The sequence below is a fragment of the Candoia aspera genome, chromosome 2 (assembly GCF_035149785.1).
Source record: "Candoia aspera isolate rCanAsp1 chromosome 2, rCanAsp1.hap2, whole genome shotgun sequence".
Lineage (NCBI taxonomy): Eukaryota > Metazoa > Chordata > Lepidosauria > Squamata > Boidae > Candoia > Candoia aspera.
Genome location: NC_086154.1, coordinates 175,377,541 through 175,393,253, shown reverse-complemented (window position 1 = coordinate 175,393,253; position 15,713 = coordinate 175,377,541). Strand labels below are relative to the sequence as shown.

The 15,713-nt window shown below is 39.3% G+C and overlaps 1 protein-coding gene across 7 annotated transcripts in view; it reads right to left on the bottom strand.

Annotated features, from left to right (window-relative positions):
* Positions 1-15,713, bottom strand: part of ZNF462 (zinc finger protein 462) — a 146,800-nt gene that overhangs the window by 38,506 nt on the left and 92,581 nt on the right. For 5 of the 7 annotated variants that reach the window (XM_063294924.1, XM_063294925.1, XM_063294927.1 and 2 more), the window contains exon 7: positions 14,674-14,865. The exons of 1 other annotated variant lie outside the window; for it this stretch is intronic. In XM_063294924.1, coding sequence (XP_063150994.1) covers positions 14,674-14,865 — 192 coding nt within the window. Of the gene's footprint in view, positions 1-14,673; positions 14,866-15,713 lie in introns of those variants that run through there. One more of the 7 variants, XM_063294930.1, reaches the window with a different exon arrangement.

The window sequence follows — 15,713 nt, the reverse complement described above, 5'->3', positions numbered from 1 at the left end:
CAGGGTTGCTGTTGTGAGGAAAATAGGAGGAGGAAGGAGTATTAGGTATGTTCACCGCCTTGAGTTATTTATAAAAATAATCAAGGCAGGATAGAAAACAAACAAATAAAAAAATAATAAAAAAATCAAATTCCACCTCAGACAATTAATTTTTTCATTCTATTCTTGCCCTGACATGATCTTGAACCCATTTTGGGTTTTCCTGTGGGGAACATGACTACCGCATGAACTGGACTAAAGGAAATGTGAGGTAAGCCCACCTACCACTTTTAAGGCTTCTGTCCTACAAATGACCCCTTAAGCAGGAAGAACTGTACCCTACAACTGCTGTCTAGTGAGGCTTTTTTTGGTTCATCCACCCTCCCTTGTATGAAGGAGTATTAAAATGATATCATCTTCTTCATATAATCTCCTTATGTGTTTCCACTGCTTATCTTTTTTCCTATCCTGAAAAAAAATCCATTACAGAAAAAAATACCCAATAGCTCATTAATGCATTTTGATTGGCAGGACTAAAAGCTGCCCATCTGAAAACATTTATTAAAACTAGAGGATATAAATTAGGGGTGGTATATCTGTGAGTCAGCGTACTTCTATAAACACTCAAAAGAGAATTGGAGCATGAATGTATTATTCTGATTTGGAAAATGGGTGGATGCAAGTTGTGGGAAGAAATTCTCAAAAATCAGGTAAAGAAAAACTCAGCCCTCAGATGTTTCCATGCTTCGGCAAGGGAAATGCACAGCTTGCTTGCCTTGAACATTTCCTTTGTTTTCTCCCCACACAAATCTCCCTGTTTGAAAATCTTCACTTGAAAGTAACACATTAAATAGCAGTGAGAAATGTGTGGCAGCCATGTGGGAAGTAGAGAGGTAAGGAAGCAGAGTTCAAGAGCACTAAAGATTTGCTCACTTCATGCTGCACAGGCAGAGAGAACAGGAGGGAGAAGCACACTCAAAGAAGAGAAAAACAAATCCGAGGAAGAGTATCCGGCAGAAGAATAGAATATGCAGGAAAGTCATATAGTACACCTAATGGGGTTGCCAGATCTGGGCTGCAAAAATCCAGATAACCACTAGATGGTTGCACAGAGTTAGTTTTCTGTATCTTTTTTCTACCACCTAAAAGTCTTCCAGATTTTCACAGCCCAGGTCCAATAGCCCAAGCACATGCAGCCCAGATCTGATAGCCCAAGCACATACACCCTTCTAAGCATCTATATTGTCAAAGGCATGGATGTGCATGTTTAAACTATACAAGGGCTAAAGGCCCAGCTACATGTGTTCTCTCCTTCCGCATTAGGAAGACTCTTTAACCCACAGCTACCCAACATGGACAACAAAAGAAACTCTTTGAAGGGAAGGGAAAAAAAACCCTTTATGCACCTCTGCAGCTTTCTCTTGTTTGACTGCATTTTGGCTTGTTCACAGGAGTAAGACACAAGCAGGGAACTCAAAGTCAGCTCTGGCTCTCGGGGTTGATGGGAAGGTTAGCTGTCTTTTGCAGAAGAAAGTTGCTGGGGTGTCTAATGAGCACTTGGTGCCGCTGGGAACCTCACTGAGTGCCAGGTGGGAACCTCTGGGAGATGGATTTATTTTATTTATTAGAACCATACATTGCCTTATCTTTGGAGAGTTCAGACTAGCTAACACATGCTTGCCAAGAAGTTTCTTATCCAGACAGCTAACATAACCAGGCTTGTTTAGCTCCAAAAGTAATATGGCTCTGGACCACTCTCTAGGCATCAATGACCTACTCTTCGCTCTATATGTTTGTCTTAGGAAAAATGCCAAAGGCCAATTGACATAAATCACAGACTCTAAAGTAACTGCTTGTTTCAGCTTAGCCTTTCACTCAGGGCCCTATTCTAATGTTCAGTTAGCATGCATCTGGAACTACTGTTCTATTAAACACATGCCAAATGAGCAATGTATATCACCAATTCCTATTGTACAAGTTGGGGTACAAGAGAGCATTTTCTGTATATTCTCAGCTCTAAACACTGAACATGTTTGTAGTTAAAATGCACATATATGAAACCAAAATGAGCAAAGCAGCTCGCATTTTTCTAAGGGCTGCCCCTCCCCCCCCGTTTGAATCCTGAATCCTCAGCGAAGGGCAGAGAATTGTTGAACCAACAAGGTGGGTTGAGAGACTAATGTGATGCCCTAGAAGGTGCGCAGTGCCAAGACACCTTTGATAGGAACTGACATTTAGAAGAGGAGGAGGAGGAGGAGGAGGAGGAGGAGGAGGAGGGTTTTTCTCTCCTATTTCTCAGGAGGAAACCACCCCTGCCTGTGCCAGACACGACATTTTTCAAGCAAGACTCCTGGGGCTAGTTTGTTAGTAAAAAAGCTCTCTATGTGAATAGATAGGCTGGCTTTAATACCAAAAAGATCATTAAGAAATCCAAACAGAGTTAAATAAAAGTCTTTACATCTGGAGGGGAAAAGTTGGGGGTGGTAAAGCTGTTTACATAACCCTTTTTACTAATATTCAACACAAACTGCAGGGAGAGGAGTCTTCAAGGGTTAGCTTAGCCTTATTTTACTTCTACTCTCAGACCAAGGAGAGAGGCTATAGCTATTCCTAACCCATACCAAGCCACCAACAACTGCAGGCACCCCTTGAAGCCCGCCCGCCACCCCACCGCATGCTGCAGCAAACCCCTAAATTTTGTGAAACGGTCCTCTTGTTTTGTTATTATGGAAGACTGAAACAGTACAACTCTTTACAATTTTTTAAAGGTCACGCCTAGAACTACATGGATGTGTCCATAAAGTCACCAGGATCTGAAGGAGACTTGATCTTTTATCTAGGATGGGAGCAGCCAAGTCTTTTAGCCTACTCTGCACTGAGGGGAGGGGAATAAGAAAATGGGAATGGGAGTTGCATGCAAATCATGCATGTTGTGAGCTGCGTGAAGCTCAAATACCAGTCCGGCCTATCCATCCAAAGGGTCAGAGGTTCTGAGTTCTACAGGCTACAAAAGAAGCAACAGAAGGGGCATGAAGGAACAGTAAAACAAAGCTTTAGCATAAACTTTCAGAGACCTGAAGGGAAGACAATGATCTTTCAGGACTATCTGTTAGCTCTTCTTTTGTGCCTGCCAAGAAATTGCACAGCAGCCTATTAAGGCTGGATTTTGCATTCTTTCATCAGCTCTGGCCTTTAAAATACACTGAAGGAACATGAGAGAGAGAGAGAGAGAGAATTGTACAGAGCAAGGAGGAGAGCTGGACTATAGGATCATGAACTATTAATGAAGGGTAGAAAGACGCTATCTACGTCCCTTTGAGACTTTTAAAACCTTTGAATTATATACTGTACATATTCAAGTTTGAATGATTTTGAGAAGACAAATGCTATGCAACAGTTCACGTATGTGTCAAATTCACTTCGAATTTAAACCAAGAGAAAGTTTAAACGAGTTTGGTGAGCATCCAGCTTTATAATCTTCTATTTGCCTCAATTAATTTTAGATGTTTCAGAAAGAAGCACCTTCATTGAGACATTACAATGTGCTGCATTATAGAGAAATATATTTGCAACTACTACAAACCTAAACAAAAGAGGAAGCAAAACTACACCAGCTAATTTTATTCTGTTTTCTGAGTCTTCTTCGCATTTTAGAGAGACTAGGAATAACCTAACAGCATATAATAAAGGAACATTTGGAAATGTGTGATTAGTTACGGCATCCCTGTACCATAGTTTTATGAGAAAGAATCTAAAACTATTAGCTACCATGCACACATTTCCAAGAGTTCAGAAGAAAGGACAACCTGACAATAACACACCTTACACTACTTACAGCATTTTCACATCAACACATTTTAAATTTCCACTGATTTCAGTGAGGAACTTCAGCATGCTGGTAAACCTCCCCTTCAGAAAATCTACTGGACAGACATATGTTAAACTTCACTGTATCATTTCCACGTTCACACTGTGTTGTTTGTTTTCCTGTCATTTTTCATACATACCAATTGTAGCTTTGCTTTCCCAAGAGATAACATGGCATTAACAAAAGATGAGCACTTTTAGAACAGCTTCTGCTCCTTCACTTCTCTTACTTCCTTACTTTGATCACTTCGAAATGAAATTCATTCTAACTTATATACACATTTTACTTTTTCTTCCCCCTGTCCCTCCACCCCACCACCCGAAAAGCCCCAGGAGATAGTCAACAGTTTACCAAGATGCTGAATCAACACATACAGCGCAGTAGAAAACGAGAGAGAAGCAGAAATCAAGTATCGCCTTTCTGCCAGGGGGAATTAGTAATAACGGGAAAATTTCCACTAATTTATTTTATATTTTCACTTGTTTATGTACTTCCTTACTGTATTTCCCCAAATCCACAGCCAGTTTTTCCTCTGCTGCATTGATGCTCAGAGGAAAGGAAACAGTAACCTGATTTTTACAATATCAAGATTAGTATGTGACTTCTGGTGGGGACATGGTGGACTGAACAGCTGTGCCTGCAGGCAAAACTGACAGCATGGAAGTTTTTTGGGGCTCAGGCAGGCTTTTCCTGAAGCCCAGGAGTGTTTTTACAGACAAAGAAAACACTTGGAATCATCCCAGCTGTCCTCTGGAATGGTGACTTGTAGCCAGAGGACTGCAAAGGGCGTTCGCGCTTGTCTGGTAAGGGCTGCCAGGAGGCGGGGACGTCACCATTTCCAAGCCACACTACAGCCTTAAAGGGACACTAAGACTGGCCATCCCATTTCTAAATCACCCAATTTATATTTTTTTTAAGTTTAAGTACCCTAAGAGAGGCTTTTCACAGCAAGACGCGGATTCTTCTGGTGCTTATCATTATTTTTGAGGTTGTTTTTTTTTTAATTTTTAATTTTTGGCTTGTTTCCCATCCAAATATTAAGGAGGATTTGAAAGTAAATAATTTTCTCCCTGTTATTGTTTTTGTACTGGATTTGAATTACCATTTTGCTACACGTTGAATCAGCTGATTTGAACCTTCAGATTCCTGTTCACTTTCCCTTGAAGACAGTCCGCTATTCACTTTCACTTCATGTAAACAACTTTCAAATGTCCTCATATCTTCGACTTTCGCTGATTAGGCTCCCAGGGGGTGCCATAATCTACTGCATGAGACATGGAGGAATTCAAGTAGACTTTCTCTGGTTTCCATCGAGACATTAAGCAAATTCTTTCTGATTCTTACCAACTTTTTATGCAAGGCATTCAGGACATTGTGAAAGATATGAACTTTAAACTGTCTCATCTGGTTGGGGATGGCATGGAAGAAATGGAGGAATTTAACAGCGTCAGGAATGTCTCTTCGACTTCTCCTAAGATGCTGGAGGAAGACTGGATAGTGGAGTTGAAGAAATTAAAAGGACAGTTTGAGTTGCAAGCCGTACATGAAATGGATCTTTTGATGGAGAGCCCTGGAAAAGGAGGGGTTAATACGTATGGGAGTTCTCTTGAAGTCGGAGCTTTTGAGGGGGGCAGTCGGGCTTGATTTCTTTAAGAAAAAAGCTCTGTGTGTAATGTGGAGATATGTAAATGCTTTGGTTATTTTGAAGTGGGATAAGGGTTTAAGTATATTTATCTTGATTGCTTTAAGGGTCTGGCTGACTTCATTTTCCTTTAGCGGTTTGGATTAAGATTATCAAAGTGTAACAACAAAGATTAGTATATGAGTTGTGGTAAGCTGTTCCCTAAATGGCTCTACTCCTTATTGCTATGATCGTTCCTGAAGCTCCAATCACAGCCCCATTCCTTTGAACTGCCATTTCTAGTTTTATCATTGGTGACTGGCTTGAAAGATACCCAACATTATCAATGTGAGCTCGTATGATCCAAAGTACCATATGAAACTTAAGGTACCGCAGAAGGAAGATACAAAAGAAGCACATTTTTGCTGGTGCTCAAGAACATCAGTAGCATGAAAATTGGATCTCAGGTGAATAATATCCTCCATCTCTTGCTCTAAGCATCCCCTTTGTAAGGAAAACCCAAGAAAAGAAAAGAAGCCTACGTGTTAACTCAGAAAACATCTCCTATTAAGAAATTGCTTTGGCATTAACTGCAACTGTCCAAGTAACTCATTCTCTAACAAAGTTTACATTGATTTTCTCCCCAAATAATGTATGTATTAACTAGTATCCTGTTCTTAAATTCCAAGGAGTCGTGATAATTACTTTCCTTTACAAGAGCATACATTTTACTGGAAATGCTATTCTATCTAATAGGTTTATTGTCTCTTGGCAAAACTATACAGCAATGAAAGCTCACCTATATACATTTACATCAGTCATATATTACTACAGGTGATATTTTAGTTCCTGCTTGAACTGTAAGCTACTAGAGTTATCAAGAAGTTTGCTTCCACCTGGATGTGCCAAGCAAGGCTTTAGGGATCTACATGGCTACTCATTCAAACAGATATTGTAGAAGGAATTTGGGACTAATTTAGGTTGCATTCCACATTACATAGCCGTCTGAGGATGCTTGTGCTGTCGCTAAGCAATAGTGCTTCCAACTGCTCCCTCTCTATTCTCTCTTTATGCTTTGTTGACAGACTCTTCCAGAGCAGAACTGAGGGCTTCTCAAGTAGAAAAACAAGACACAAAGTATTTAAAGTAAACAAAGGGGAAAAGAAGTAGAATGTATGCATTATAACGTAAGATAGCTTTGGGGGATGCCTAGAATTTCCAGTTTTTGAAGTGAAAGGGGGAAGAATAAGAAATCATCAGCTTTCCCAATGTTTTTCTGTCCTGTTGGTTTCCAGCACCTCTGCATGCGGACTCTCTTTATTCGAAGACAGAGTGATAGGTGAATAGCTTTTAAGGTAAGCTGTATATTCCTGCCTTAAGATGTTCTCAGTTGTGCTAGTTAACAATGGGATCAATTAGACTGGTAAGTACAATGGACAGACTTCTCTGAGGTAGTAACTACCTCTGCTTCTTTATGCTGTGTTCCAGGCAAGACCTAACCTCTTTATCCCTGTCTACCATGAACTCCTAGAGGGAAAGAACTGTCATTTCCAGATTTCCACACCTGCAGCGTGGAAAGAGATTTATGATTGACAAGGTTGTCAGTATCAGTAGCAAGAGACAAGCATACAGGAGCATAGAAAGCTTCTAATAATGAATCAAGCCATTGATCCAGCCAGCCTAAAACTGGATGGCAGCAGCTCTCTAAGGTTTCAGGCTTGATTTCACAAGTCCTACTTGAAGATTCCAAGCTTGAACTGTCATCTACTGCATGTAAAGCAGGTGCTTTACTGCTGAGCTATCATCCTTCATTTACCACACCACTAAGATTTTAAATTTAGGTTACATCTATGTCAATGAATCTTGGCATTCCAAGAGCAAACAAACTCGCAATCACTACTCATGCCAACCCTCCTCAACCTAAATTTTGGGCTCTTCCTAGACCCTCCCTCCTTTTCCATGGAAAGAAGGTTCTCAAAGCTTCTTTTACAGATTGTAGAATGTATTCGCAAATGTTACTTACCTTGTAATAAAACCATTACATGTTTTTAGCTAAAGCTACAAAGCCATCACATTCCTTTCTATATATAGGTGGCCAAGATCAATACAGGTCAAATGATACTAAAACAGGAAGAAAGGGAATGTGATTCAGAAGAGCTTTCTTGTTCTCATGATGAATAGAAGGCTATTCTATTTTTTTCAAAAGCAATTGCATGAAATTCCCAAATCAATCTTAAAACCAGAGGAATTTAAGGAGCCGCTTCAGAGGTACCAGGGGAACTGAAAGAACCACTTGGAAACAAAGGTAAGCTACAAATGTATTCATATGTAAGTGTACAGACAGATGTTGAACAGCAGCTTTTATGGCAAAAGGAACAGATTTTCAATATGATGTAAACATCATTACAACACACATTATATACTGGAATCAATAAAAGTAATACTGTGAGCTTCCAGAAATGTCTCACTAATCGCTAGCAGAGTGTGCTAGGTGCAAATGAAGGAACAATCCAGTCAATCTTATTTCCAGTGTCTGCACAAGTCAGTTGTAGCTGATTCTATACCATGTAGATCCAGAGCCTATTAATATTGTACCATTCAGTTAAAGGATCAGAAGCATCCAGCAAATTTGTCGTTTATTTAAAGTTAGGCAACTCCAAACCAACTCTGGGCCTCCTTTTATGCTGGCATTCTTTATTCCTTTTAGTTCTGGGATGAAATATTGTTAAAAATAACCCGATGACTCTACTAACCTCTGTTCCCTCAGACAAAAGTTTGGAAACCCATTTCCACCATGGATGCGGACTATAGCTGCCCAGAGTCTTTTCGAGTGGGGCAGCTATAAAAAATCTTAATAATAATAGTAATAATGTGGAGTTTGCACTGAAAATGTTGCCTAGTCTGGCAATGAAATGTCTGCAAGAAAACAAGAAGGCTCGGAGAGCACCAAGGACTCCTCAGTTCAACCCTGAGCTACAGATATTCTCTTTGCTTAGTAATAGTAATTGCAAAAGGCAGCTTTACTTGGAACAGCTTACATCCTGCAACAATGCCTTTAAACAACAACATCTGTCTATCCCAGGTTCTTGGGAAAGACTTGACAGGTAGACAAAAATGCCAAATCCAGTCTAAACATCTGGCTGACTGTGATCATGATGCAGAATGTGATTTGGCCTTAACTGAGATGAACGGAGGTGTAAGGCTAACCAGAGATAACAATGACTTAAAAGCAGAGAAGGGATGCTCCCAAATGCTACACTCAGGAAGTTGGGCAACTTTACATCTTTGCAGAGCTGGGGGGTTCTTTCCAAGAGACTTCTATGCATCACCAACAGCATGTTGATTTTTAAGCTGAGGAGGGCTGGCTCCACGATTACTGGCGGTTGATGAGAGCTGAAGCCTCAGACACGGAAGGTTGCCTCTTCTCTGGTCTAAAGGGTCCTCGATATTCTGATGCATACAATGTGCATGCCTGTAAAATATGGTCTCCGAGGAGAAAATAAAACATCCAGCACTTTGGAAAGTGTTTCTGGAAGGGCCTTCACAGCTTTCAAAAAGGAATCACTACTTTAAAGAAATCTGTAGAAGAATACATATAAATAATTTCTGCTAACTCTAATGCCTACCCAAACACTCCCCTTTCAAAATATATTCTTCTTCTTTCTATTTCCAACAGCAGCATTGTTTGTATACAGTATTTAATATAAGTAAGGATTTTTTTTGTATTTTTACAAATTGATGGAGGCAGTGCTGCCAATTTAATTTCTATGAGATTTGCCTTAAAACAATTCAAAATACATCTTTTATCCTTTTTATGACAACTGAAAATACTCATTCTTAAAGTGAATATAGGTCAAGAATTTAGTTATCTTTATGAATCTGCATGCGCTGCTTGTATGCAATATGATCTTTTACTCTGTCTTTATCTTTTATGTTTTATTGATTTGATTGAAATTTCTTTGATTATTGTGAGCCACCCAGAGCCCTTGAGAGTTGGGCGGCATAGAAGTTTAATAAATTATTATTATTATTATTATTTGTAGAATTGGAGATTTTGCAAATTATAATTCCAATACAATTGTGAATTACAAAGTTAAACTTGTGATGCAAGTTTTTAAAGCAAATCATTTATACTGAAGCCAAATGCTAAATAAGAATTTATATGTTAGAACACAGTTGCTATCTTATTTCAACTTTAAAGAACACAAAGTTAAAATTATATATTCTTGGCATGCAACATCTCTTAGGATTATACACACAGACACACACACACAGGAAATATTAATAACCTCTTTAATAACTTTCTTGAAAAGTTCCCAGATGCATTCAGGTATGAATTTGAAGTACAAAAGTTTGTGGAGCAAGAACTTTTGTGTTAAGTATTTGGTTTGATATTAGGTATAGGTTCTCTGTTCTTTTAGTTTTCTTACCATTTTTAAAGGGGAATTACTATTAACCCATGAGCAACCAAAATACCTAGGGTACTTAAACAGAAATAAATGCATTATTCCATAGATTTGGTAAACTGGAAACCAATCCAACAGTTTTATAAAGTATTATCCTCAGTCATCCACTGACTAGTATAGCTATCCTCACTAATAACCCAGGTCATCAAATGAAAGAGTCACTTTAGATTATGAGTTTGGGGGTGGGGAATGATGACCCATGAGTGATATCATCATACATACATCAATGTTTTGGTGCCATCATGATTTGTTGCGGAGGTCACAGTCTTAGCTTTGCTGAAAATATGGTAATGAGGTAGACAATTTTTTTTCTCCATCTAACCATTCCTTTTTTGGACTACTTTCCTTTTGAAGAAATAAAGCATAAAACTTATTCCCGAGTCATCTGCAGCCAGAATTTTTAAATTCCTCACAAATTAGCAACATGCTAGTATATTCTGCTTGTTGCTCTCACTTTGCTCTTCCTTCCAGCGGGAGTCAGAAAGCACACTGCTTTCCATGGTTTACTAACTATGAAGTTTGAACCAAGATGGATTTTTTTCCCTCAAAACATCAGGAAGGAAGGCAGCAACTCATCATAGCTTCTGACTATGGCTTGTGGGGGTGGAGATAGTAATGGAGGTAGAATTAGAGCTATTGATTCAGACATCACAATAAACAAACCATGAGAAGAGTTCTTCTGGCATGAAGAACCAAGTAGAAGTGATCAAGCAGCATGCACTAATATACCGAACTTTCATTATGAAGCCATAGCGTATTTACTTAATAAGACACTCTCAATCCAGCTAGTATCTTACTAGCTGTCACAGGTATCTCTAGCTATGGTATGCCCAGTCATAAATTCCACTGTTTCAAAAATATCCACTGTTGTAATGTAATTTCTTCGCAGTAGTACACATTGCTTTTACAAGCTCTCTCTGCTGCAAAAGTCGTTTTCACGCTGCAGTACAGGGAGCACCTAGTGAAGAAACCTCTCTAACATTTAATCACTAAACACCAGTCTCCAGCATAACAGCAGCCTGAGTGCACCAAAATTCTGTACAAATCCTCACACCAAGACTGACCCTCTGACTGTACTTCACAGCCCAGAAAACTACAGAAAACAATGAAGGCCTTTCTACAATCTCAGACAGCCTGTATTTGCAAACCGTTTAACTACAACAGGATTTCACAAACAGTATGTTAGATCTGCCTTTCCCTGGCTATGCGTGTCATCTACACTATATAATCAACTATTTTAGACAGCCGCTTGATATTGACACACAGCAGAAGACAAATTGTTTGCTGGATCCCAATCCCTGGCTAAATCCATTCTCTGTTTGCCTTTGGCTGATATGGGAAAGGCACATAATCATTTCTGGTCTTCCCCAATAATCACTTTGGTTCACTGTCATAGCTCCATTCTCCTGTGGAAAACACAGGAACTAGTCATAGTTCTAAGAGAGAATGTGATTATATTGCTAGAAGAATTGAGACTAAAGGGAATTTAACAAATGGTTTGGTGTTATAGGAATCTGTATACCCAAGAAAGTCTGATAAGTAGATTTCATTGTAGAACAATGGACATGTAGTGCCAGAAACACCTGCCTCTCTCCTTCTCCTGGCCCTTAAAAGCCCAGTCCTTGAGAGAGCTGTGGAGCCAGCCCTTTAAAAAGGGGCCACCTGCTTGCAAGTTCATGGTGGCATGGAATGAAGAAAGAAGATGGGCAGTAGAAAAGAGAGCAGAGGCATGAAGTACATGGTACAGAAGGAAGACAGAGGAGAAGAGCCATACAGTGGCAGAGCAGAGGTGGTGGAAAGAGAAGGACAGCTGCTACAAGACATGTTGACAACACAGAGCATAATGGAGATGTCTGCCACACTCCTCCAAGACCCCAGCACTAGCATTTAAAGATGCCGGAGCATTGCCAAAGACAAAGAAGGCCCAGTGCTGCTGCCACTTTCGGCTGGCATTTAAGGATGGCCACGACACCACACAAACCAAGGAAGTCCTACACAGTGGCAACCACTCTGCAATTCAACAACTGACAGTTGGCCATGATCCAGCATGATGGCCAAGTGATCAAATTCAAGGTGCAAGTAGCAGTCATTGGACTGTCATCACTGCAGCAGTGACAGGGTCTACGAGCCACTGTCCCTCTTGTCTCCTGGAATACTGCTGGACTTGAGAAAAACAGAATGGTGCTAAAAGTAAAACAGACATGGTTTTCTTTGCTGTAGTTTAGTTACCGATTTTTTTGCCATGTCTGAATGGGAATCACCATTTCAGTCAAGTGCTTTCAGATCCCATTGATGATTTTTGTGGAACTGAAAAGAGTTTCATGCTATTTTACTATATCAGTTTATTTATCATATAACAGCATGGATTTACATACCTATAATACTATTTCCTCTCAGAGTAAGCAACATTACGCAAAGTCAAGGAAATGGAGTACAAAATGGAAGTCTAGAAATGCTAGTAATCTCCATCCATTGTGCTTTGACTGAAGTGATCCACACTGTACGTAATACAACCTCATTAGTTAGCACGGGTCAATTGTGATTCTAAATTCAATTCTAAATTCCCTTATCTTCCCAATCATGGAAAAAAATGTATTTTAATGTCCCCCCACAATGCTCATCACTTGCTCTCACTCTGATTCATTTTTGTATCATTGGCAAATTAGCTAGATCACAGCTTGCCTTCAAATACAGGTTATTTATAAATGCTAAGAAAATGTCCCAAACACTCTTCTCTATATAAGCCATATAAGCCCATAATCCCATATATGCACACAATTTTTAAACAACCACTTTTGTATTTTTAAACAACCATTTAACTTAACATACCAATGAGCATGGTGTGCAATTTAACAACAAAGCAAACTTGTGGCAGTTCTATATATGAATCCCTTCTAGAAACTGAAAAGCACTTCAAGGAAGTACTACAGTCCAAATTAATGAAGTTGATGGCCAGCAGTATAAAGTTTAGAAAATCACTGGAGGGATTTCTCCCTTTATCAAATGAGGCTGAGAATGTCAATTTCATTATTTCAGCACCTGTAATCTGACAGGCTCCTTAGTAGGCTGTTTCCATAATTGTCAAAAATGATGTGATTAATAAACCTATTAGTAAAGGGTGAGTGGGTAGCTGCAACACAGTCCTTCTAATTCTGTAAGCTGATCTGGCTAACAGAGACATCCGTTCTGCTAATATATGGGCTGACTGCTTATTATTAGGAACATTATTTAAAATAAATGGATTCCTCCACCCCATTGCCAATATTAAATCTTTTGGGAATATACACTTTTTTTCTAACAGTCTCTTGGTATAAAAGTGTACACTTAAAAAAAAGTATATATTTCACCATCACACCATTATGAACAAGTATACAACTGATAGCAAACACAGACTGTATCACTGCCTTATATAAGAAACTGCCCTTAATAATAACAATCAACACAAATTCAGTTTTTTCCAATCTCTAAAGCCCTAAGATTTATTTTGCTCATCTCACAAATATGTTATAAAAATATATTAAAAAGCAATTATATCAGTCCCTAACAAAGAATAAGATACAACCCCCCAATCTTGCCCTATGGTAGAAAAAGCAATGCTTCTTTTACTCACTGCTTTGGTTTTAAATAAGGATTAATTATTCTTTCTATACACCACCAGAAAAAACTGTGACCAAATACAACTTCCTTTTGACAGAAGGATCTACTGAAATTTTGCCTGTGGCAGAGAGATGTAGTTGCCTGTAGCTCCCCGCGTATGTGCTAAAGTATTTGCCTGACCCTTCATAGTTTTTTAAGATTAAGCTAGATCCTCAATATTACACAACCTGACACATGATATACCAACCAAAGTTCATTAAATATGTTACCTGATAATGCTTTAAAAATAAGTTATCAAATTCTAAACAAGTTATTATATGGAAGAAAGCTAAGGAAGTCTAAGAAATTAACTATACTAAGCATAACTGTCATAATAATCCCCTTTACAGGTGCCATATTTGCTACACAAAAATCACAAGGCCAGTTTGGTTGTAACATTGATTGACCCCTAATAGCTGAGAAGGTGGACCAGTTCAAAGCATTAACCTTCACTGTGGTTAGAAGTTTTGTTAAAGCTACTCAGAGACTTGCTAGCTGATTTTTATAGACATTTTCACAGCCTAGTGTCTGAATATGTCAGGATTTCTACAGCAAGGTATGTGTTGAGAGGAGGGTTTGCATGGCTCATCCCTTTACCATAGTTAAGGAAGGCTCACATTTCATCTTCCCTGGCTCCAGATGGCATTTCTTAAAAAAGAATCAACAAATTTGCTTTCCCAAACACCTCTCACTCCTATTGTATGAATGGTGACAGCCAAAAATCAACAATATTATAGCCTTGTTTCTGCAACATAATCTTCAGCTAGGGAATGTCTGCAACATGCTTTTACTTCTTCATTTTAAAGCTGCAAAATATTGATAATGTAGTATCCTAAGACACTGAACAAGAAATGCAGGGAAATCTACACTGTTTTCATGCCAATTATAGGGATAAAGTGTGCATGAGCAGTGCTCTCCTGTGCCTATTAACATCCATTGGTTGCAATTTGCCTATTTGGGAAGGGATTTTTTCCTTTATCAAATGCAAAGTTACCTCTTAATTACACTGCTTTTTCCCAATAAAGAGAAGAAACAGACTCTCCCCCTAGACCCCTGGGGTGGGGGGTGGGGTGGGGTGGGTGAGTGCAGAGAGCACCTCTTACCATTCGAGTCTTCCACTTCTTCGGCAGTAGTGTGGTTCTTGGAGGCATGTTGAGCATGCGAGGTTGCAAGGCTGATAATTCGTGGTCTTGGCAGTGTCAGGGCCTTCCCGTGCACTTTCAGGGAGTGCTCTTTTAGCTGGCTGATTGTCATGGTGGAAAATGAACAGGAGGAACATTTGTACGCATGTTCACCTGTTTGAGCAAAACAACAAGCAGGTCATCAGCTCACAAGACAATAGGGGGAAAAAAAAGTACGGAGGTGTGAAATGAAAGCTGGGGGGGGGAGAATATTTCTTCTTCAAATGAAATCAGCAATGGATTCTAATAAAATTCCATGGGGTCCTCCTCTGGGTAGTCCTACAAACTAAAATTATCTTAACTACCCTATTTCCTTTAATCTCAAGATCAGTGCTGAACCATGGCTGCCATACTAGAGGCTGTTCTTTCCCTCAGTCCATGGTGTAAGTTCTCTAAGCATGGCATGCATGGATGGCAAGTAGAGCAGCAACGTTTTGCATGTTCCCCACCCCGCCAAAGCCTCACACAGGCAGTGACTGAGGGTGGGCAGCTTTGCTTGAGGAAGCAAGTCAGTCTCCAAGAGACAAGAAGGGAAATACCAAGGGCTAAGGTGTACACTGAAAACATAATATTCATGCCAAACAGTACTTAAAATATAATAACCCTCATTAACATGATTAATGATGTGTTACTTGTACAATGTTGATTGAGGTCATGAGTCCAGGGGTGAAACTGTAAACTCTCCTAGTGTGTCTACTGGTAACTATTAATTAATCCTTTTACTTGAATTGAACTTGGCATTTGGACATCATACATACACACTTGCATACCCATCACATTGTTTCTTTTCAGGGGAAGCAAGCTAAGTGCAGAAAAGGAACAGGAAATAGTAACCCAGAGGAATTAAAGCATCAAAATCAAAAGGAGAAAGAAATTTAGTTCTTATACAGGTAGTCCTCGCTTAATGATCACTCATTCAGCGACCATTCAAAGTTATGATGGGGCTGAATGAGTGGTACTTA